Here is a 23,519-nt window from a genome sequence, read left to right on the forward strand (position 1 = left end):
AAGAGAGATCAAGGGCCTTAGGACCCTAGATAATTATTAAATAAAATTGAGTACTATTCCAAGCTCTATCAAGCCCCTGTCACATCAGTTAACTACTTGACTAGCAGCTGGACCACTTACTGGATTACTTAGTTAAGTACTATCACAAAGAAACCAGGAAGGCTTAGGAAATTATAAGAATCTTAATACAATATATTAAAATGCCAGGGTTAGGAAACTAGGAGACTAGAAGACCTAAGAGAAGGACTATCTAAGAGACTGATATACTTAACGTTAATCGGACTGGGGGGCATAGGGCCTTGGACTTATCATTCTCTATTAGAATTGTGAAGGAGGAAATATTCGAAAAGAAGGACGTGAAATAATCTCTTATATGAGAAATACCCGAGTTTACAAGGCTCTTTTAACGACCCGAAGGAGCGTCCTCCTGTTAGGTGGTTACACAACTCGCGATATCATTAGCGACATCCGTATTGGTTTTTGTATTAATCAGGACAAGTAACTCACTGAAAAGATTAACTTGACGTTCTGACTTGACTTGAATATGATATCTAGGTAGATAATAAGACAGTGAATAGCACATTGATAACAGATTACCCACCTAGATTAGCTGCTTAGACTGTGTGTAGCAAATTATCCATTAAGATCTCTAAAGGAGGTCAACGGGCAATGGTAAGCATAATGTATAAAGCATGGAGATAATTATTGAATTGATAGGATGTGACTCAGGGGTTGATAAATGGATATTTGAAGAATAAGACCCTTGCCATAGGTAGGTAGCAGAGCAGAGCTCATGTGGGGGCTCCAATACTCGGGGCCGATGATAACCACAACATGATCTTTCAACGAATCATTTGGTCAGAAGCTCTATTAGCCATCACAAACCCGTTTCTGGCTAGCTACTGGAGGCGAAGCTATTCGCAGCTCAGCTCGGTATGTATATCCAGTATTTAAGTCACATGAATCCCCCGGCCCTGTAGCATCAATCTCGAATAGCCTAATGGTCTAGACTGGAAAAATATATCAATCGAGACGACGACTCGAATAGTAGTACTTACATGACGTCAGCCCCTGAGACTGACGAAGAGAAAACTATGAGTGGTCACGTGATACAGCCCGAACAGACCGCAAGATAGCCACCCTGGTCCAAGTGCCGACCGTGCGACGAGTGTTGATAGTACAAACTCTTACTGTCCAAATAAGAGGCCCAGAGGTGTCTTGGTAACACAGTATCTCACAGTATGCGCCATACGGTCGGCACATAGACTGACACTATTCTGCCTGCATAATGTTGCCCTTAAAAAAAAAGGAAAAAATTACAAAAACCTGTTACATTAAACATTAAATTAAACCAACTTGATAAGACTAGCCAAGATTGGAAGTAGCGTTTGCTTAAGCGAATGAGTGGAGTTTCTGATTCGTCTAAGGCCAAAATTTATTGCAACCACATTTATAGGCCAAAATAACTTCCCAGCATCTCAACAAACAGTTCTGATTCATCTAAGACCTTTCCTAATTCGGTGAGATGGCCGAGTGGTTATGGCGGAAGGTTCAAGTCATTCTTGGCTCATGATAAACATGAGTTGGCTTTCTTCTGGAGCAATCCGCAGGGGTTCGAATCCCCTTCTCATCATCATTTTTGCTTTTTGAGCCTTCAACTCATGTCCATATGTGCGATTTATTACCCCACTTGACCCATTCCTTTTCCTAATGTTAAAGATACGGTATATAGGTTGTGTATGTAATATGTTAAATGCTGTATTAGATGCTGAATCTATTAGGGGAATATTCACACGACTGAAGTTGCCTTGTACAGGGCATTGCAGTGTCTGTGAAAGCGGTCCCTCGAGTATATTTCAACACAAAGTATCCTTTCTACCGTTGAAGCAGAAAATATCGCTCAGAGAACTCGGGCGATCACGGACTAGTTCGTGCGCAATCTTCCCTAAGATTATTTTATTGTATTTTATTTTTTCAATCAATATCCTTGAACGATACTATTCATACCCAACCTAACTTAGTAGATTATTCATATATTTTCTCTTGTTCAATAAATGCTCCCTGTCCTAATCAAATGCTCACTGATTCATATCATACCTATGTGCGCCTGTATACCTAAGTACCTAAGTACTGTATCTGATTTCTCCAATGACGTGATGCGGGGTTTAATCGCATTGGAAAATGGTAATTCCGACCTGGCGCAAAGTTACTTTCTCGGTACTTTAAACCTTCAAACCTTAGAATTACGTAGTTTATGGTAGAACTCCGGCGATAAAAAATTTTGGAGATTGGCAAGCACAACCTATCGTACCAGGGGGGGTCCGAACAAGGTTAAGCTTTAGTGTCAATAAAATTTCCCAATTCTAATCGGCTTCAATTCACTTTCTTCATCCCGCGCACTCACGGGCAAACGGACAAGCCTCCGATTTATATCCTATTCTTTTTGATTAGGATTGCGGTTCAGACCTTTGATTTATATCGGTGGTGATAGTCTAGCCGTTTATTGCCGCGAACTAGCAGCTATTGCCCATTTGCGCAGTTTGCAACAGTCGGCAATCTTGCCGTCATGTTTTCAAGAACCATCGCGCGCTCTGCGCGGCTACCTGTGCTTTCAAGATCAACAGCTATAAGAGCTACAGCTATCTCTAGAGTGTCATACCCAGCGACATCAATATGGGCACGAGGAATGGCCAAGAATAGATCCCGAACCCCCCCGAACGCAAACCCAGGCAAGCAATCGACACCGAATCAACCCTCACCTAGCGGTGCTCAGTCCGCACAACCCGCTCAATCGAAGGCGCCAAACCCTGAGTCCGCTTCCACATCCGCGCAACCCTCGCAAGGCGCCAACACCGACCCCTCTACACCGAATCTAGGCGCTCTACCCGATCTTACCCAAGGTATTCCATCGACTCTTGAATATGAGACAAGCGGGGCCACCGATAAATCAGCACTCGCCGCCATTGAAGAAGAGGAAACAGCGGAAACTCAAACCGGTGGTAGCGGTCGCGGTCGCGGTCGAGGGGAGCTACCCGCCTCCGCCTACGTTAGCTCTGCAGAGAAGCGAAGGAACAGGGTCGCCAATTATATGTACCTTCTAGCATTATCTCTTAGTATTTTCGGGGGTGCCTACCTGGGCCGAGAATGGGATGAGGAAGAAGCGAAGCTACATACCGATATTCCCAATGGATGGTCCCTGGGACTTTGGTGGAAGCGGATGACGGCCCGCTTTGGGGATGTTACAAGTTATTACAGTGAACCGGCTTTCGAAAAGTTACTACCCGATCCCGACCCTCTATTCGAGCGACCTTACACACTCTGCATTAGTCTCGAGGATATGTTGGTACACAGCGAATGGTCACGGGAACACGGTTGGAGAGTTGCTAAGCGTCCCGGCATGGACTACTTTTTACGCTACCTCAGTCAATACTACGAGTTGGTTCTATTTACAAGCGTACCATTTGCGATGGGTGATCCGTTGGTTCGAAAGCTAGATCCTTTCCATTTCATCGTTTGGCCTCTATTTAGAGAAGCTACCAAGTACAAGGATGGTGAGATTGTAAAGGTTAGTTTCGATTGTGTTTTTTCAGGGAGTCTACTTCTACTTCAAGATCCACTAACATTATGATACACAGGACTTATCCTACTTAAACCGAGACCTCTCTAAGGTCATTATAATAGACACCAAGGCCGAACACGTCCGAAACCAACCCGAAAACGCAATTGTGTTAAAGCCGTGGAAGGGCGACCCTAAGGATACCGAACTCGTCTCGTTGATTCCTTTCTTAGAATATATCCATACCATGCAATATAAGGACGTGCGAACAGCGATTAAATCGTTTGACGGCAAGCACATTCCGACCGAGTTTGCGCGAAGGGAAGCGATCGCCCGTGCCGAGTTCCAAAAACAATACGAGTCCGAAAAAAGAAAGAGAAAGAGCGGTATGGGGGCTCTTGGGGGCATGCTTGGGTTAAAGCCGAGTAATATGAGCATGATGGTTCCTGCTGAAGGCGAAATCAGCCCAATGGAGGCATTCGCGCAGGGCAAGATGTTGCAAGATATTGCGCGAGAGCGGGGTCAGCGCAACTATCAAATGCTAGAAAAGGAGATCCGTGAAAACGGAGAGAAGTGGCTTAAGGAGGAACAACTCGCGAACGAGAAGGCGCAGGCCGAGGCTGTGAGCAGTATGAAGTCGTCTTTCACCAACTGGTTCCTGCCTTCGAAACCAGCGGAAACTCCCACCGAAGCCAACAAATAAATCTAAAAATGAAGGAACTATGTACAATCTGGGGAAGGTGTATGATATAATGAACGCTAAGAGGGAAGGCGTTGATTTGCATTATGGTTGTATAGGGAGACTACGACAACCGTTGCTATTACTACCACCAATACCATACCACCCAGGAACGAAACTCTACTCTTACACGACAGCATTATTCTTGCATATGATGGACAGGGGTTACATCAAGTTTGGGATGACATACATACGTACGGCTAAAGAAAAATGGTTCTTATGTCACAGCTCAATCAGGTCCTTCAAGAGGAAAAATGACTTGTGAGGATGAATGAAGAAAAGGGGAAACGAAAATAAGGCAAGAGAAGAAGAATTCACGCCGAGATAAACTTAATCTCTGTATTATAGTATAAGTGAGCGACTTAAGGCTTGTTACCCCAGCCTCGGTTGCGGTGTATAGAAAGAATTACATCCATCAAACCAAGGCACACTCCCGGTCTCCCCATAAAGGAAAATAATATTGATTGGCATACAATCTGGTAAATAACGCTATGGAACTACCCCTTATCCCGATTTTCGTGTTGTTTGGTGGTGGATGCGACGATAGCGATCGCCTGATCATCCCTATCCTCATCCTCATTCACAGTATGCCCCCACCACCCGGCGATGTAACAAGAAAACAAGACATCATTTTGTTTTCATTTTTAGATTCCAAAATAAGTGTACATCACAAAAGGAAACTTCTCTGCCAAGATTCATCGCCCTCACATCTGACTACCCGTTGGTGTAGATAGGTACCTAAGCAGTAGGCGCAGCCGCCACATTGGTGGTAGTAGAGGGCCAAGCGTTATGGTCACGGCACCACTCGCAAGATGGGTCAGTCTGGCAGTTAAAATCCCTGTGCTAAATTAGTCAATGTAATCACATATTCTCGATGGGTTTTATATCGCTTCTTTTTTACCGATTTTTTTGTTCTGGAAGGGGATAGGATGTGCGCGAGATAAGGGGAGGAATGATAGTAAAGGGCTAACATACTCCGTCTTGCACTTGCAGTACTCTTCAAGAGCGGTACAGTCGGGGGTGCCCTCAGGGGCATGTACTTCAACGGCGGAGGCCGCCGGGATGCCGACGCGTGTTGGTGCTGGGGAGGCGAGGACGGTGCCGCAGAGGGCGAAGGCGATGGTGAGGAGGATGGTGGAATGCATTGTGGATGAGTACCACGGAAGGTATTTGCTTGAATATTCTGTTTCTTCTCTCGGGTTGGTGAAGTTCCTTGTCTAGAACAATATGCTTCTCAAATATAGGCGTATATATAGAAAATCGGTCCCAGATAGCACATATCCACGTCAAGTCTCGGCGTTCGAGTCTGGAGTAGTTGGGGATGACTACTCTGTACAGGTCATGATACGCATGATCTTCTCTTTCTACGAAGAGGATTAGTCAAATATGAGAAATCGAAGCGGTCAAATAGGCTAAAGTTGCTTGTCCTTCCTAACGACAGGATGAAGCTTGATTCTCGCTTTCCCCGACAGGTGTTCGAGAAAGGAATACAGAAAGAATTGCGGTGAGAAGGCCTCGTGGTGTTGGGTCGAACCAGCCCAGTCGCCTTTTGATACCGAAGCCCATCGCTTATAGTAGGACCGGCAAATCCTAAAGTTCCACGGAGGAAGCCTGTGTCATTCTTCCTGACTCCAGATACTCTCTCTCCACCTCACGCTTTCGCATGGCTCTCGGAGAGATATGGCGGAGGTTAGCTCAACCAAGCCTTATACCGATAGGACGGAAGGATGAAACAAACTCCTAGGTAGAAGATCTCCCTTCTCATACCCTCGTCATGAAACAAATTATGACAGTTCATGCTGTACGGATCTGTAGCGAAGGTAGAGTCAATATTGATGTCCTCAATGACTCTGAATAAACGAAGAAAGTTCCGCCGAAACTTTCTGAGTGTACTTAGTTTCGGCTTCAGACACGGTGCACAACAATTACATCGGTGAGTGGAGGTTATCACTACAGACGATAAAGAGAATTTATATAACGACATAACACTTTCTACCTAAGCTAGGTACGTAGCCGTCTATTCTTTAGGTAATCCTATATCTCCCCTCAGCAAGGGAAATTGTATCTGGGGCAATTCTTGTCTAAGTTCAGATTATATAAAAGTAATAAGTCAACCATAAACACAGAGTCTATGGCATCGGTTGATATCGAGACCAAGAGGATATAAGATTAATCAGATTAGACGTTACAAGTCAGAAATGATTTTTCAACTTACACCTTTGGTAACCGCCGGTATTGTATCACAAACCAAAGTGCCAAATCGACCTCGCTTCGAACTTGCCATCTACGTACACATACAACACAATACCATCGAGCCCCCCAATTGCACAATTACACAAGATGAATGTGCGACAAACCCAACCGGTCGATTGATTTTCACCTTCCTACCTTGGTACACCCCCCGATCTGCCGAAAGCAAATACCCGCGTTACACACCGATCATGTAGGTTTCCGGCGTCACTACCCGGGGTATCTCGGATCGGCACTCCTTCCCATCTTCCCCATAACACCTAGGCAGCAAGATACATGAAAAAGCAAAAACCATCGCATCTGCAGCAACACTCACACAGCCGCGCGGCCTCAAAATCTCATTTCGACGATGATATCCCATTTAGGACAATGTTCCGATTAAATATCATAGCGTACCTAGCACCCTAACGCCATCAACCGCCATTCGCCAGATGCCCTAGGTCCCGTACCGCACATATTTTATATACACACCACACCATACATACGCGCCATAGTATACAACAACAAAAACACCTGTCCCAATATACCTACCCACCCAACCATCCCCATCCGTTCCTCGTATAGTACATAAGCATCATCTCTCAAAGATAGCATAATAAAGATAAAAAAAAGTAAATAGGTGTAAAAAACAGATTTTAGACAATAAATATGATGATGATATCGGTATTAGCGCCGCTTCAACTTTTCCGTGGACCAGGCCGACAACTAATCGTTTAAACGCCTATCTTCCAGGGCTGTACTGTTGCCAACCAGATAATAATAACTCGCCCCTTAGTATATAATCCGGGGAATGGGTGTAAGTGAGTTCTCTCGCCTAGACGCCGTCCCGCCCGTAACTTTTAGATATTGTAAACGCCTTCCGTAAACTCCCCTTTAGTGACGACAGAGTCTTGAAAGTCGTGTATTCCTTCAAGTTCTCATGTTCCACTAACTCCATCTGAAAAGAGTAACAAAGGCCACTGCATAGCTGCCGATGTTGCTGCCGGTGCGCCGTTCATGTTAACGCCCATACCCATGCCATTAGCCGTCCCTGTGGCATCCACATTCGCACCCGGTCTCGGGTCTGCGTTGCCCAAGGACATTAGAGCGTTCGCGCTGTATCGCTCTTGATTGTCGACAATAGCTGCCGTCCAATCTTGCCATGTATTCCCGCCCGAGGGTTGTTGTCGCCACATAATATGTGTAGGCTGCGTCATCTGCGTCGCTTGTGTAGCGAATTGTGTAAGAGGATTGTGCTCTGGATTTTGTACCTGAGCTTGGGCTTGTGCTTGAGCATGCGCGTGAGCTTGCGCTTGAGCGACGGCAACGTGCCCTGCTTGCGTGTATAGGAAAGAATTATTTGGATCGTATGGAAGTGTATTCGTCGCATGAGGGGTAGAGTCTGCGTATGCCAACGGAGGATACGTTCCAGACTCGGTAGTAGTTTCCGTGTAATAGTTATTGCGTGGTGTTGCGATGACGTGGCCTGTTGACCCATTCACCGCTTCTGTATCGTGGCTCGGGTTAGAATTCGGTGCCGGAGGTAAATTGACATAGGGAGGCGAACGCGGTGACTGCTTGAGCATGTCTTGTGATATTTGTGGTTGTGGGATATGTTCGTTCGCTTTTTGGTGATCGTGTTCTATCCATGCGATAGTGCGTTCAATAATAGAAGCCACTGCATCGTGAAGACCCATACCGCAGCCTATGTGGTAGTTGCTATTAGCAATCCAGCAGTTAGAGATTGAATAAATGACTTACCCATGAGACTTCCTGTCTCAGCCAGAATGTTTAACCACAAATTCATATCCCCACGAAGGGTTTGTATCTCGGTTGGGTTGGTCTCATGTCGTCTCTCCCAATGTGCAACTAATGTAGAAAATATAGCCGTGACGTATATCGCAAGACAGTACCATGTCGTATCTAAAGATTTTAATCTATATACCTTATGCAAGATTTCCAGCATGCTCTTTGCTGTCTCTTCACATATTTTCGTGTTCTCAGCTAATATCTTTGGATCATTTGATATACAAGCAGCCGGATGTCGTAATGTAAGTCCTAGCGTCAGTGGTTAGTATTCGTTGAACCAAAGACCTCAATTACAGAATGAGTCAAGATCAATTGGCATCAATTCCAGGGTGTTGAATAGGGGAATTATGGATTGCCAAGAAATGCTTACTAAATTCAAGGGCCATATATTCTGCATATAAAGCGAACATGGACTGTTCGGGTCCGGCTGAATCCACATTACTGAAATGTAGCAATGGAGGAAGATTCTCTCGCCAAGCTTCAAGTTGCTCTTCAATCGATTCGATTACTGGAAGATATCGGTTTGGATCCCTTCTTGCGCAATATATATTGGCGTACATCTCGAGGAACAATGCTGAAATTTTGCAGGCAGAAACCCCAATTTCATAGCGACATGACACTGTTGATTTCGTTCTGTCGACTCCGCCTTTCGTAAGACACTCATCGGGTATCAGTTCCGGGAAGTCGGCATCGATATCCTCTAATCGAATAGGCATAGGTCGTCCCATACGGCCATTTAATGTGACGACTGTCGAAACAATCGCCCACCATAACCTCTTACGAAGTTCATTCTCCAAATTTGTTTCTTCGCCGGGTTTCTTCCAAGCACGGTGAAGGCCATACTCAACAGCCATACCCAATGTGTAGCTGCTCAACATACTACTAGTGTTAGATTTCGGAAATCGCATCGTATGCACACTCAGCATGGTTAAAGCTTGGAGATCATAGAGGGTTTTCGAAGTAGACAACTCGAAAAACTTGCTCAAAGCAAAGTGGTAATGTTTATTTGACAAATCGTTAAGACGAGCTCTTTGATCGGGTTGTTCTCGGTTTCGTATTCCATATTGGAGATATATCGAAGCAAATACCAGGTGGACCATAGTCGTCTCAGCCACAGTGGGTTTAAAGGTAGGGTCATCATAGAGGCGGCCCAGCTGAAATGACTAGTTAGTATGTGAATTTAGCTATGACATCGCACACTTACGAGGGCCATAAAGGTAGGCTTATGTAAGACCGGGTGAAAGGGATATATCATGAGAAAATACCATTCGGCATATGTGAAGGCATCGGCTCGAGGAGGATAATCGACATGAAGCGGAGGATTGATATTCGTAACGGATTGTAACATGGCGTGGACGGACTTGTTATATACGGGCGAGTGGGCGGGAGCATCAGGAGAAGGTTCGTCCATATCCGGGGCATCAAATGAACTTATATCTATGGTACTCCCAAGTATGGATAGAGTGGTGCCCTTGACGGAGCTTAGAGGAGCTTGATCTGCACCAACTCCTATATGAGCGTCTATCGGCCTTGGCTCTATCGTGGGGCGTAGATCGTTTGCGAAAGGTATTCCAGGAACTCGGAATCGACCCTTAAATAACATAGATGACCCATGTTGGTTCCATTGGGGCTTTCCCGTAGATTCTTGTATTTGGTTATTTATGTTGTTGTTGCCAATGCCTGCATCGGGAGTAGAATCGACGGTCGGAGACGAGGATGGACGAAAAGGTTTGACTTCAATGCCATTTTGCTGTAGCATCTTTTCTAGGTCTCGTATACGATTTAACATGCCCGACTTTTCGCGTTCTAACTCTTGCATATATCCTCTTCGCTCCGTCCGTCCGGTGACTCGATCTGTCACATAACATTCGAGATTTTGATTGATGCAATGCGAACATCCTTCGGGTAAAGCATCGCAACGAATTTTGCGAACCTAGCAGGACTTATGTTAGATACAGGTAGAGTACCACATGACAAAGAAATGGATATCATTGCAGAACCCAGCAACATGCGATAGGCAATATTGATGACTCAATGCGACAGAAATAGAATCTTCCCATGATTACACACGCCGGATACATATTGTTTGGTAAAAACATACCTTACACCTATCGCATGCTTGTCCTGTTCTTGTATAAGATTGAAGCTTGCTTTTCACAACACTAGAGAAATCGTTGGGTGCGGTGCGGTCACGATCTAATCGAGGTAGTTTGCATTTCGTAGTAGCGTCGGACGAATCGATGTCGGCAGCGTCACCAGGCCGTTTTGGTGGCCGGCCAGGAGGCATGGCGACACGAAGCTTTTTAAGAGGCCCGTGAGAAATAAAAAATTAAGGAATTAAGAATATGCTGCGGTTTCGTTGGCGCACAAAAAAAAAACGGATTGGAGCTTGTTTTTTCGCGACAAATGGGAAATGGAGTTTTCCGAAACCTTAAAAGGTGCCCGGGAAAGGGAAACTTTGGAGGTGCATGTGGAGTTTGAAAGGGACCTTTCCTTACCTAATTAGCGTCCTATTAGAAGGTCCTTATAGCATTTAAGCTTAGAAACCTGGGAAGCTAAGATAGAATTGATAGACCTAGCAGCTGCCTGGATAGACCAAAGTCCCGGGTACATAACCTAGATATTGTTTAGGTACCCTGCATGTATATACCCAGGAACCTATGCAGGTGGGCTACTGGTTGGTACTCTTGGTACACACACGGACTTAATTGAGTCTATTAACCATTGGGTACGCGGATAGGTACTCCAGTTCCCCTTCTGTAACCTTGAAAAGAGTTACCTACTTTGGTATGTGTAAGGGTAAATTCAAATTAGCTGATTTTACACAGCCTCTTTCTTTTAAATCGGATGAGGGTGGATTCGTAATTATTTGATTTCGATCTTTTAAGACTTAATTAAGTTAACTTCACCGTGAAGAAACAGGAAAAAAGTTGAAAGTGAGAAAATAAAAATAAAAAATACGACAACTAAGATAATAAAACAAGATAGCTCTGAAGGTTAAGGTACTTAAGAATGCCCTATAAAAAAAAGCGGAAGATGCCGCTCAAACCCGGTCTTGATTCTAAAAAGCATTCTCAATTATCAAGATCGGACACGGTATTCAACCACCGATACGAACAATGACGAAGTTCCGGGGAATTTTGATACCCGTGATAGCCATAGGTATGGTTCCCCATCAGGGTGTCTGCTTATTCTATTCGTCATCTTTACCTTGGGTACTATGGGTGCTATTGAATCCCTCCACTTAAAGACTACGAGTCCTGTTTCTGCGTAACACGCCAGGACGCAAGGAGCCAACATGAACGGGATCATGTCTGGAATTGGAAAGCCGACGGAGACTATCGGTAAAAGACAGCCTTTTACTTACCTTACTTACCTGACGGTTCTATCACAATCATCTCATTAATGTATCTTGCAGGTAAATCGAACTAGATCGGATGATAGGAATGTAAATGCACATTAGCAGCGGTGAATCTGAAACTTGCTGCACATTTAACTGGTAACTACGGACGTAGTACTGAACTGACTATAGTTGCATAGGAATAGTCTTGCTTGCTATAGTAGACCCGGAAAAGGCGACGAGTCCTATTCATGCATAGATCATATTAGCGTCTTATAGGAACTACCATAATATTTTACGCATTGGTTAAGCCTTAAGAACGGAGTCTTGGCAGTAGAAACCTCGGCCTTGGATCCAACTAAGTTACTAATAATATATAAATGATCCTAGTCGCGATGGATTTCTAGAACGGAGAACTGGACGGATGAAGTAGTTGTCGGGGCCGAATAAACACCTAGAATAAATTGATCGGATAGTGGCAAGCGAAAGACGTGGATTTTGATTACTCTTCTCTTCTTTCCGTTCATACCCTTGCTCTTCGTCTTTTTTTCTTTTTCTCTTTCGTCTTCTTTCCCTTTTTCTTCCTTTTCATCTTCTTCTCTCAAATACATAGACTAGCACTTCCCCGTAAAAATACTTGATGGTTGCATAAAGTAATACCAATGCCGGTATGGTAAGACATTCTAGCCGCGGATCACAACTCCGATGGCTTCGGGGGTGGTTCGTTCAACTCCTTACCACCCACAAAAAAGGCGACGTAAATCACGGTGGCTGAACAATGGGTACATATATGTAACTGAAGACACGGGTGAGCCGGAAGGTTGGGTCAGCCCTATGAATTCCAAATTATCCAGATATCTAAATAGTTATGCGGCACAGTCGATTAGTCTTTTCGTGTTTAATTCTTGAGTTTATTTTTGCGATACCAAAGATATGGATGCGTATTAGACTTTGCGGCATTTGGACTGCATTTAGTATGTACATGTATAATTGGACCCTTAAAAATGCAAGGGTCAATTCAATGAAGATCATTAGTTACACGAAGAATTGGAGAATATGACAGCTGGTTGCCAACTGTTTGCCGTGCCCCTCCATATCCACTATATCCCACCGGCCAGAACATTGGAATCCCCCCACCATAATCATTAATCCTATCGTCATCCACCTTGGCGTTGCCATATTTGTAGACTTACTAGATGATCGAGACAATTACGGCAGAATCCCAAAATATCAATCTCATAATTTGCAGGACTTACAAATATCAAATTCGCGAATATTCGAAGGCAGTCAACGATGGGTTCTTCCGAAAACGATAGCGCAGCGGCGCCGTCCGAAGTGCTAGAGACAATTCAACTAGAACACGTGCCTTCGACTCACACAGTTCACGTCGCTGTCTTCAAGGACGTTACCAACGCAGAATTTCTACACCAACAGCTATTAAGTCGAAACTCCGAATATGAATATGCCTTCATAGATGCTACTTCTGTACGTCCTAGTGCGAAAATAGATCTATTCTAGTTTCACCCTTGCTTTAATGTCTTATTCTACATGCTTATCCAACTGGATATTTAGCTAGATATATGTTAATGAACAATTTCTATAATGAATCTGACTTACACACAAATAGGTAACTTCACGGCTCCAAGTCCTAGCCGCCGTCTTCAAAGCGATAACAATACAACTGAGTGGTAATATGAAAACGCCCAATATCCATTCTGAGATCGTATGCTCGCTAAGCCCGAATAAAAACGTACGTCCTTACCCTTTCTCATCTTTAGTACTATGTTATTTTATGTCGCAAAATTATATGAAATGCCATTGTACTTGCAGCTATAATCGACATATACACCCACTCATTTAGCGATCTAATTAACAATATTAACACAAACCAGATCTCCGAAGCGTACCGCCGCTTCGGCATAACACCCACAAGCAGACACCTAATCATCGTAAAAGTGCTCATATCACCACCCTCCACACTAACCCCCACCACCATATCCCAACATCTCCTCACCAATGTCAGCGGCACACCTATCCCGTTTACGGATTCAATTCTACAATCAGACCTCACGGACTGGGGCAAGGTGCGCAAGTATTATAAGTTGAATGGGGTGAATTGGTTGGATAGCGTTAAAGATGAGGCGCAGAGGAGGAAGGAGACGGAGATGCTTGTTTTGGGTGGTATGGCGTTGCGGGGTTTATGAGTCGTCATATATTCGCGGTGAATATGGCCTGAAATATGCTAGTGGATGAATGGGACCGATACAAGGAAAAAGAATTATGAATGCGGAGGGTAAATAAATATTAATGAATACTCGCTACGGAGAACAATTTTTCGTCTTTCGCAGACTATCAAGTTTTCCTCTGCTTAATAATTCGACCTACACCGACTTGGTGAGATGATCTACTCCAATCTCCCTAAGACATAATCGCAGCCACCGTATAGATATCATAGACTCATAGCTCATGTCATTGAGTAACAAGATGTCCTCCCCCAACAATCACAATTCTCCCTCGGAAACCTAAGCACCCAACCCAAGCACACCCCAAAACCTCCTCCTAACCTCCCCCCACATAGCATCCCGTCCACTCTTCGTCCTAGCCACCGCATCCCTATTCTCATACGCCCTCCTAAGTAAATACTTCATACACTCCCCCGTAGTGCCCCAGACAATATACTTATACGCCCGCGGCACCTCCCCCTTCTTCTCCCTCCTCAACTTCGCCGCATACACCAACTCGCAACTAACTTCATCAGCCATACCCTGCAACTGCGCAATCGCGAGTTCAGTCCCCTTGTCCGCGGCAGCGGAATCACGGATCGCTCTTGCGCGACGGACGGATTCTAGGTTATGCGATCCGAGGACTACACTGACGCGTGGAAATTTGGTATTCGTTGAGGTTTTAAGAGCGGTGCCCCATTGACGGCATATTAAACTAGATGCGAGACTATTATACGCAGCGTCGGTCTCGGATTTAGTATCGTGGATAATATGTCGCGGATCCGCGCCTAGATACGCGCCACGCACAAGCTTGACACCAAGTGTGAAATCCTCTTTTGCTGCGGCGGCGAGATGCGCGCTTAGTGTACTCGGGGTGGATTTTAGATATGCTTGGTATGTGCCGTAGATAATCGCGTGGCCGGGGGTTTTGTTATACTTGCGTTGGTATTCGAGCGTCCAATCGTCGATTCCGGCTTGGATAGCTGTTTGTTCCGCGTCGAAGAGGAGTGGGACGTCACGCGCTGCGGCTAGTTCGCAGATCTCGTCGATGGCGGCGCGGAGGTGTTTCGGCGGTGGTAGGCGGTTCTTAAGCGCGTACAATGCCTGTCGTCCCGCGCCGCTGAATTTGAGAGCTACGAAGTCGCCCGGTCGTGCCAGGCTTACTGTTTCTAGTGTGCCTGCTGCCCAAGGGCGGATTTCGTTGCGAACGCATTCCTCGGCTATGGAGCCTTGATCGCATGCTGAGAGGTTTTGTGTTTGTGCCTCGGTTAGGACGATTTCTCGAGCATAACCTAGGATGACGCCGGTGAAGCCTATTTTCTTAAGGCCATCGATAGTACGCCGAACTTCAGTCGCGTTCTCGCCGGCACAGAATTGAGCGTAGAATGTCTTCTTGAGGAACCATCGTAGCACTGGGTTTTTATCTGGGTTTAGTATCGCATGATTTGAGTGGGCGAGTACACTCATAATGGCAAGGGAGGGTGGGAGTAATATTCGTGATGATGATATGCTGGTGGTAGCTAGATTACGTAATACTGTAGACAAAGGAAGTACTGATAGCGGTGCCGATTTAGCCATTGGAGGTGATTCGGCTGGTATCTCCGCGGGAAGAGGATTTACAGAGGCTGTCGCGGCTAGAATAGCTGAATCTGTGGGCGATGATGGTCTTGTCGAAGATGCGTGTATCTTCCTCTTCGTTGTCGAAATAGTTCTGAAACTTTGATTTGAGCCATTGCGGCATATGACATAAAGGCCGCATCTTGGTGGTGGATGCCTTAAACTACTCCGATAAACTGATAGAAGGGACGACCTGCCCAACACTGAACTTTGCACCATTGTCAGCGTTTCTGTGGTACTTGAATCGTAGCGATGTATGGGTATGATTAAGCTCTGATGGTGAGAGGAAAGTGCTATATACCATAGGGTATAAATGAGGTATATAAGACGACAAAAATGTACTCGAGAGAAATATAGTAAATAATCAAGAACAATGAAAGGTCCAGTAAGGAATGGGAGTATATACTTTGACTATCTTCGATCTATATGTATAGCAATATCTATGGCTGGTTTATCTCCGTAATCGCAATGAACTCAGCTATGCTGATGGAGGGAAGCCGACTGGGGCGCATCGTACGGCATAGAGAACCGCGTCGAGGATGGCGAATAGTCCACCTTCATAATATCCGATTTCCAATCACGACTCGATGTCATGGAGATACTGCATGCCCAACGTACCGGGGAACTCTTATCAGAGATGATCACGTGGGTCCTTTGAATTCAAGAATGCCGTAAGTAGCCGTTATATGAAGGGAAAGTAAACGCGGCCATTGACCAATCAGAACCAATACCGTAGGATAGTGGCATAAGAAGACCCGAAAGAGTGAGCAATAGACTGAGCTAGCGCGTATGGTTAACATGGCAGTCCCCTGGTATGATGGTTGGTCCATTTAGTTTCGCATCGTCCGGTCCGGTTGAAGATGGCCGAATATAGCAAGAATAAGCAGAACATGGAAGCAGGCTCTCTCTGGTAAATTCTGTATGGTTCGAGACCCGTGACCTTAACGTGGGGTATTTTTTTTAAGCCAAGCCAACCTAGTCGACCCTGACACATTGTCGCAAACATAACTGCGATATTGGCCGAATACGCTGATTCATAATGATGGTCCGTCAAGAAAACTATAACGTAACTTGATCTTGAGTGGACCATATACCTTATTGGTTAAACTGTGAATTATATCCCTTGAGATACGATCCTTTTATCAGTATTAGTTACGGTGAACTTCGTCATCTGAGATAGCAAAGACCCCGCAATTTATCTTGACAGCAATTTTGAAGCTGTCTGGTGCGGTTATCCCGGGAATCCTATGTAAAGGGATGGTACTAAGTAACGGGCGATGCAGCCAAGGTTACTACCACGGGAAACCTGCGACCTCTTTCAAGAGTTAGGTACTCTTTAAAAAGGTGCTCGGCTTGAAGAGGTTGTAAGTGGGTCTCTTCTAGTCTTCTAGTGTGGAAAAGACGATATCGAAAAATCCTCATGTTGCTTTCTCTTCAAGCTGGGTAGCTTTTCCGATATGTCTCCGAATGAATTCGACGTAACCGACATGTCGGCCTTTAGCAAGGGAGACAACATCTTGAGCCGCACCGTATGCAATCCCGAATATTAGACCTTTCTTAGCAGTTCTCGCAGTCTCGGCAGCCGAAAAACGATCTGTATTTGGAATGCGATTAGAAATTTGACGACGAGAATAACAGCCAAAGGAAGGAAGCATTTGAACATACTCAAGACACTGAAACCACCAGCGACCGCTAGACTGGCCATTATAGTACTGAAAAGATCCTTGGTTCCTCGATATACGTCGAACAAATTCTCAGCGCAAAATATAGCAGTGCTTAGAACACTAAGCCTTGCGCCAATCTTGACACCCTCCTTCAATCCACCAAATGCCAGATGATAATTCTTGCTTTTATGATATAGGTACCAACCGGTCGTAGTCGTGGGAAGTCTATGGGCGTGTTCGGCTCTAAATCGTAGACCAGCCATTTTGCTACCGTGCGCAAGACCTAAAGTCATGCCTACACTGAATGCTGCTAAAGTTGCAGCTGGTATTCGTATCAAAGGTGGTATAGAAAGGCGGGAGTCTTTCCATAGATGGGCGTATTCTTCTCGAGTGAGTTTTGGTTCGTGTCTATCGTCTCTATTGTGGTTCGCCATATCGAATTGTGTCGCAATATCGGCTCGAACGTTTTCGCAAGGGAAGGGTTGCTTTTGCAAAGTTGAAATAATTGAAAGTGACTGAACCTTGTGGATTTATTATGTTATTACTTTCTTTGGAGGCATCATCTGGTTGTGCAGCACCTACCTCACCAAAATTAAACGCTTAGACCATGTGCTGACTTACTTAATGACTAACTGTGAAATTGAGACCTATTGAGGGTTGGAGAAAGAAAAGACTAAACTGGAAAGGGTAAAAGGGTCTTGGTTCCACGGCGGGGCGTTATTGTAGTACCTACATGTACCTAAAGCTAAAGGTGCACGTGCCGCCGTGTCTCGTCCCAGCTTAATCCCTGCGTAAATCTGTACCAACCCGCGTTTTCTCAAATACATAATTCACACGCCGATCTTCAAGTAGCTATCCGTCAACTTTTTCTCTAGCCTACCTATTAACAATATGGTAAGTTGCCGATACTGGTCTCATTATTGGTAAGCCCGCTCACTTTAATTTAGGCTAGCCGAACACAGTTACACGACGTCGACCTGTCGGTCCGTTTTAAACACGGCATTCACACGGTCTTCCTATTCGTTGATTCGATGAAGCCGTTCAGCGACATAGCAGAGCAGTTACTAGAAGTTTTGAAAGACCGCTATCCTTCGGGCTTAACAACTTCTATCACCTCTCTGGAAAAGACTGAACTTCCTAGTACTCCGAATCAGATCAAGTTTGCCGTACCCAAAGAAAAGACAGACCAGTATCTTAGCCAGGGTTGGAAGCCCCTCCAAACCGGAAAGAAAGAAACTCCGGCCAGCATCGGTATCCAGAATAACGCCATCGTGGCGTTCGCATTTGTACCCGAGGATGCAGATGATGATTATGAAGCCGAATTCACCGTTGATGTTCCTGGATATGAGGAGCCCGAGCCAGAGGAGTGAAAGACCAGCCTGACAAAATTTGGTTGATGAGGCACGATTTGATGATGGGCTACGTTATAATTCTTTCAAACGGCAACGGTCTCTCGACTTATGAGTTTGGAATTGTGAAAATCTGCAGGCTAGGATGAACGGAGTTTATACCCATAGCTAGGATTGATAGGCATTGGCACATTTGCTGGAATGTGGAGGATGAGATAGACAATAAATTCATAAACCTCAGGCTACTTCTTTCCTATACGAACTTGACACTAGCATTTAAACCATCCTAGACACAGTAATTGAAGGCGAAAACAATCATTTACAATGAATAAGTTGTGTAAGTCGCACTTCTATTGCTTTGAATATCACGTTTACTTATACGAAGGAGATACCTATTTGCCATCTCAAGCGATAGTTTTCAGGTTACCATCAGCGCTCGCGAGTGGCATTTAGGTGGGTAAATTTAGCGACGCTTACTTAGGTACCTAAAATGGTAACAAGAACTCATAATAAACTGGCGACTATCCAAGTAGAGCAAGAGACATGAATTCTTAGTTATTCTACTCTTCTTTTTTCTTTTAATATTCTTCGCTTTTTGCTTCATTTCCTTTTTTTCTTCCCTTTACTTGTTTTCCTCGTCTTGTTTTTTTCTCTCTTCGCGTCTTAGACAAGTACCTAAAACGCAGTAATGCAGACGCTATAATCTCCGACGGCCGGCGCTTTAATTAGTGGATCTCGGTGCCTGAGTACCTAGAATTCCGTGACCCGGCTATTCCTACAACCCCTATTTTCTTTTCTGGAATCCATTGGATCCATCCAACTCCAAATCTTTCCAATCCTTCACGATGCTTCAATTGCTTTCTCTCCTTTTTACTACCATTCGTTTTTGAAAAAAGAAAGAAATAAGGCTTCGGCCCACATGCCGTCGTCTACATGTCCCCTGCGGCTCTCCTTCGCAATGCTTTGCGAGTCCTCATCCCGCTCGCCCTAGCATCGACTTTTTACCTATATCTTTATCCCGTCTTTCTCGGCTGCGCGTTCCCACTACCACAGACCACCGAACACAACTCCAACTCCGCTGCTGCCGCGTTCCAGGATACGTTAAAACAACATGTTATTTCTTCTAATAAAGCGGCCTCGTTCCGACTTCTCGCGTTAGGCGATCCGCAGCTCGAAGGCGACACGTCGATTCGAAATTACAATCGCGAGTCTTTCCCGCACTTGACTTGGGCTATCCGCCATCTTACGTATAAGACGGATCACCCGTCGCTGTGGAGACGTATGCGACAGGTTGTGCATGATCTTGTGGATGTCTTTTTCGACGATATACCTGATACCCTCGAATCCACTCGCAAGCGCATAGATTTGTTTGGAAACGATTTTTACCTTGCCCATATTTACCGAACCCTTCGATGGTGGGCTAAACCTACGCATGTTACCGTACTTGGAGATTTGTTGGGAAGTCAATGGATTAGGGCGAATGAGTTTGAGAGGAGGAGTACTAGGTTTTGGACGCGTTCGTTTAAGGGAGGGGAGCGTGTTCCTGATGATGTTGCTTTATACCCTGCTGAGGAATACGAGTTAGCGGGATTTCTAGGTGTTGAAGATGCGAATGCTACGGCATGGAGGCGGAGGGTTATAAATGTGGCGGGGAACCATGATATTGGGTATGCTGGCGACCTAACAGTTGAGCGACTAGAACGATTCGAACGTGTGTTTGGTAAAGCTGCCTACGAGTTGCGATTCGAACTACCTGTTACCAACCCGCTTGCCAACGTAACTATCTACGATCCCGAAAAGAACCCTGGATCCAACCGCCTCGTCCCCGAACTTCGCATTGTTAATGTGAATAATATGAATCTCGACACTCCGGCCGCAGACCAGAGTCTTCAGGATAAGACATACGCTTTTGTCAACGATGTGATTAATACCGCCTCGGCCGTCGAATACGCAGGGCATTTTACGGTTGTCTTGACGCACATACCACTATACAAACCCGAGGGTATTTGTGTCGATGCGCCGTATTTTACGTTCCATGCTGGGGGTGGGGTTAAAGAGCAGAATCAACTGTCAGCCGACGCTTCCCGCGGGTTTTTGGAGGGTATCTTTGGATTGAACGGCGATCCCAATGCACCTGGTCAAGGTAGAGGTCGAAGAGGCGTCGTGTTGAATGGCCATGACCACGAAGGCTGTGATACATACCACTACATCAACCAGACAGAAGGCGACGAACGTCAATGGAGAGTGACCCGATGGCCCACCGCCCAAGCGGAAAACCTACCTGGAAAATCTGGGGTTCCTGGTCTGAGGGAGATTACTGTTCGAAGCATGATGGGGCAATATGGCGGTAACGCCGGCTTACTAAGTGTCTGGTTCGACGAAAAGGACTGGGAGTGGAAATTCGAATTTGCCAATTGTGCTCTGGGCCGCCAATACTTTTGGTGGTTTGTGCATGTATTGGATCTCATTGTTCTTGTTGGGGTTTTACTTTACGGTATCTTGAAGGCTGCGGGTCTTGACGTTGAAAAGCGACCAGTCTCGAAACAGGAGAACGGTACTACGAAAAAGCCGGTGGGTGTTGGCAATGGCGATGCCAAGAAGGAATGAGTACCTACCCGGTATAGGATGGCAGGGGATATATAGGAGGAATGTAACGAGTAATGAATATACTTGTACCAATATGAATATAGAACAGCACATAATAGAATATTAATTTATTAATGGAGGATGGCTGGTGGGTATCCTTGAGATGCCCCACGAAAGAAAATCAGAGGAACACGAGAAAGACGACAAGAAAGAAAAAGAACCTGCATGTTTTCAAGAATTCAGGGACTTCGGATCGAAATGCTGATCAAAATGCTTCGATTCAATTCTAGCTAACCTATAAATAGGTTTACAATATCAAAGGGTATTTTCGCTCCCAATCCGCTTTACACGCTTCGACCATCCGACCTATTCGAATGCTCTTCAACCTCAACCTTCGAAACATCTCGCTTCGCGCCATCCGTAACACCAAAGAGTTGATCCATCTGTTCAAGCGAAATTCCTTTAGTCTCGGGGATGAAAAACCAGACGAAGAAAAACATAAGCACACAGAAACTGCCGAAGATCAGGTATGTGCCGTATCCGTGGTCACCGACAGTGGCTAACATGTTAGGCACAGCGCGCGCGACGACGAAATTGAATAACCATTGTGTAGCGGCGCCGAGCGCGACGTTCATGGGTCGTAAACGTGCGGCGGGGATTTCGGAGACGAGAATCCAACATGCGGGACCCCAACCGAATTGGAAGAATGCGGCGAACACGAAAATACACACGAGTGCGAAGTATCCGGCAGGCGGGACTGGCGCGCCGTCGACGGGGGGTGAGATGCGTACGTATAAGCCGATGTAGAACATGCAAAACGCCTGTCCGACGGATGATACGAGGAGGGATCGGCGACGGCCTAGGGAATCTGCCATGAAGAGGAGGAATAAACCGCATGATACCACTTTTACGATTCCGTAGACGCCGGTGCTGAGAAGCGAGTTGGAAGTTCCGGTGATACCGAGGTTCTTGAATATTTGTGGCGCGTATACGTTGATTGCGTTGGTGCCGGTCATTTGTTGGCAGATCATGAGAACGATACTTAGGATCGCGCGCTTGCGGTTCGTGGCGACTGTCCACATTTCTTTTTGTAGAGACCAGAATGTTGCTTCGCCGATGAGTCGTCGTTCGTACTCGAGTTGGTCTGCGATTTCTTGGAATTCGTCTTGGAGGTATGGGTGGTCGGGGGCCAGGTTTCGGATGCGTACTAGCACTGCTTTGGCTTCCTCCCATTTATCCTTACGCGCTAGGTATCGAGGTGATTCGTTGCAGATAGCCATAAGTGAGAAGAGGAGGAGTGCGGGAAGACCTTGGATGGCGAGAGGTACGATGTATTGCTTGGGGCCTCTCAAGTGCACGCTGACGGCGTAGTTACCCCAGAATGCGATCATGCCACCGGTTACGATGAACATTTGGTACATACCAGTGAGTAGACCACGGATAGCACGAGGAGCGTTTTCGGTGACGTAGATTGGGTTAATAACACTAGATGCGCCAACACCGAGACCTAATTAAGAACCCGGTTAATTGCGATAAATTCCAACCCGCGAAACCGGGAAGTCTTACCAGAAATGAATCGACCAATGTACATGGGTTCAAGATGACCAGAAGCAGCAGCCTGCATGGCTACACCGGAGAGAGTAAATAGAGCGGCGGCCATCAAGCAAGGTCGGCGACCAAAAGCATCGGTTAAGGGGTAAGCAGCAAGAGCGCCTACAAAACATCCTGCTTGTAACACAGACACAATATTTCCTTGGAGATTGGCTGTCGCGACATCGTCCTTACTTCCTAGGCCATATGCACTATAGTGAAATGAGATGTTAGAAAAAACAGGTTTGAGATCGAAAGATATGTTATAAGGATAACTTACGCGATGAATGAGTCTAGGTTAATAACACCGCCAATCACACCACTGTCCCAACCAAAAGACATGGCGCCGAAACAGGCCTAAATGGATTATCAGCTTCATTGACCAATTCATTTTTAAGAGCATTGAGAAACTCACAGAGCAAGCTAGAAGATAAACCCTCCATCCGTAAATTTCATTCGGGTCAGTTTTCATGGCCTCATTCTTGACGATATGCCTTAATATAGACGCCATGGTTGCTGATTAGTGGGAGTAATCCCAAAACCACTGTGCCCTATAATTGATCGCTCTTGTCACCCTCAATATGCTCTATCGTGAACAGGCACGCCGTCGTGAACCGATAATTTCCAGCGATACGCGAAAAGAAGAGCAATCAGAACCGAGCAACACGAGCGACGGCGGCGACACCTTACCTTTAAAGTATGCACGCCGCGCGGACGAGCTGCCGATAGATGGTCCTTTCGCCTTGGCTGCAGTACCACGTTATTGGGGTGAACCGGGGGGTTAGGTATGTACTGTACTATGGCGCGCAGATCTGGGT

The 23,519-nt window shown here is 45.6% G+C and overlaps 9 protein-coding genes and 1 non-coding gene across 10 annotated transcripts; 5 read left to right on the forward strand and 5 right to left on the reverse strand.

Moving 5' to 3' along the window:
- Positions 1 to 1,519: 1,519 nt before the first annotated feature.
- F4822DRAFT_t119 lies at positions 1,520 to 1,633 on the forward strand. The gene has a single exon. It is a non-coding gene; the product is annotated as a tRNA-Leu (tRNA).
- Positions 1,634 to 2,467: 834 nt separating this feature from the next.
- F4822DRAFT_64353 (NIF-domain-containing protein) lies at positions 2,468 to 4,523 on the forward strand. Its single transcript, XM_051463792.1, has 2 exons — positions 2,468 to 3,565; positions 3,636 to 4,523. Exons 1-2 carry the CDS (start codon positions 2,567 to 2,569, stop codon positions 4,257 to 4,259), a joined length of 1,623 nt encoding a protein of 540 aa, XP_051310012.1. The 5' UTR covers positions 2,468 to 2,566; the 3' UTR covers positions 4,260 to 4,523.
- A 279-nt stretch (positions 4,524 to 4,802) lies between these two features.
- F4822DRAFT_64359 (uncharacterized protein) lies at positions 4,803 to 5,537 on the reverse strand. Its single transcript, XM_051463793.1, has 2 exons — positions 5,271 to 5,537; positions 4,803 to 5,133 (listed from the first exon to the last, which is right to left on the reverse strand). Exons 1-2 carry the CDS (start codon positions 5,438 to 5,440, stop codon positions 5,034 to 5,036), a joined length of 270 nt encoding a protein of 89 aa, XP_051310013.1. The 5' UTR covers positions 5,441 to 5,537; the 3' UTR covers positions 4,803 to 5,033.
- A 1,925-nt stretch (positions 5,538 to 7,462) lies between these two features.
- F4822DRAFT_434179 (fungal-specific transcription factor domain-containing protein) lies at positions 7,463 to 10,620 on the reverse strand (the record flags this gene model as incomplete). Its single annotated transcript, XM_051461965.1, has 5 exons — positions 7,463 to 8,229; positions 8,286 to 8,582; positions 8,704 to 9,487; positions 9,538 to 10,266; positions 10,435 to 10,620. The coding sequence occupies 5 exons, from the start codon at positions 10,618 to 10,620 to the stop codon at positions 7,463 to 7,465; spliced, it is 2,763 nt and encodes a 920-aa protein (XP_051310014.1).
- A 2,191-nt stretch (positions 10,621 to 12,811) lies between these two features.
- Positions 12,812 to 13,957, forward strand: F4822DRAFT_419133 (uncharacterized protein). The gene is made up of 3 exons (XM_051459585.1): positions 12,812 to 13,158; positions 13,301 to 13,423; positions 13,566 to 13,957. Exons 1-3 carry the CDS (start codon positions 12,967 to 12,969, stop codon positions 13,875 to 13,877), a joined length of 627 nt encoding a protein of 208 aa, XP_051310015.1. The 5' UTR covers positions 12,812 to 12,966; the 3' UTR covers positions 13,878 to 13,957.
- F4822DRAFT_64450 (proline dehydrogenase) lies at positions 13,866 to 15,835 on the reverse strand. Its single transcript, XM_051463794.1, has one exon. It carries the CDS (start codon positions 15,729 to 15,731, stop codon positions 14,196 to 14,198), a length of 1,536 nt encoding a protein of 511 aa, XP_051310016.1. The 5' UTR covers positions 15,732 to 15,835; the 3' UTR covers positions 13,866 to 14,195.
- A 931-nt stretch (positions 15,836 to 16,766) lies between these two features.
- Positions 16,767 to 17,759, reverse strand: F4822DRAFT_64462 (uncharacterized protein). Its single transcript, XM_051463795.1, has 2 exons — positions 17,178 to 17,759; positions 16,767 to 17,106 (listed from the first exon to the last, which is right to left on the reverse strand). The coding sequence occupies exons 1-2, from the start codon at positions 17,608 to 17,610 to the stop codon at positions 16,931 to 16,933; spliced, it is 609 nt and encodes a 202-aa protein (XP_051310017.1). The 5' UTR covers positions 17,611 to 17,759; the 3' UTR covers positions 16,767 to 16,930.
- Positions 17,760 to 17,900: 141 nt separating this feature from the next.
- On the forward strand, positions 17,901 to 18,817 carry F4822DRAFT_419138 (uncharacterized protein). The gene is made up of 2 exons (XM_051459586.1): positions 17,901 to 18,070; positions 18,124 to 18,817. The coding sequence occupies exons 1-2, from the start codon at positions 18,068 to 18,070 to the stop codon at positions 18,544 to 18,546; spliced, it is 426 nt and encodes a 141-aa protein (XP_051310018.1). The 5' UTR covers positions 17,901 to 18,067; the 3' UTR covers positions 18,547 to 18,817.
- Positions 18,818 to 19,152: 335 nt separating this feature from the next.
- On the forward strand, positions 19,153 to 21,353 carry F4822DRAFT_64533 (uncharacterized protein). Its single transcript, XM_051463797.1, has one exon. The coding sequence runs from the start codon at positions 19,459 to 19,461 to the stop codon at positions 21,130 to 21,132; it is 1,674 nt and encodes a 557-aa protein (XP_051310019.1). The 5' UTR covers positions 19,153 to 19,458; the 3' UTR covers positions 21,133 to 21,353.
- F4822DRAFT_64514 (general substrate transporter) lies at positions 21,294 to 23,350 on the reverse strand. The gene is made up of 4 exons (XM_051463796.1): positions 23,117 to 23,350; positions 22,982 to 23,058; positions 22,678 to 22,913; positions 21,294 to 22,618 (listed from the first exon to the last, which is right to left on the reverse strand). Exons 1-4 carry the CDS (start codon positions 23,210 to 23,212, stop codon positions 21,456 to 21,458), a joined length of 1,572 nt encoding a protein of 523 aa, XP_051310020.1. The 5' UTR covers positions 23,213 to 23,350; the 3' UTR covers positions 21,294 to 21,455.
- Positions 23,351 to 23,519: the final 169 nt, after the last annotated feature.

Source organism: Hypoxylon trugodes (genome assembly GCF_022578975.1).
Source record: "Hypoxylon trugodes strain CBS 135444 unplaced genomic scaffold F4822scaffold_10, whole genome shotgun sequence".
Taxonomy (NCBI): domain Eukaryota; kingdom Fungi; phylum Ascomycota; class Sordariomycetes; order Xylariales; family Hypoxylaceae; genus Hypoxylon; species Hypoxylon trugodes.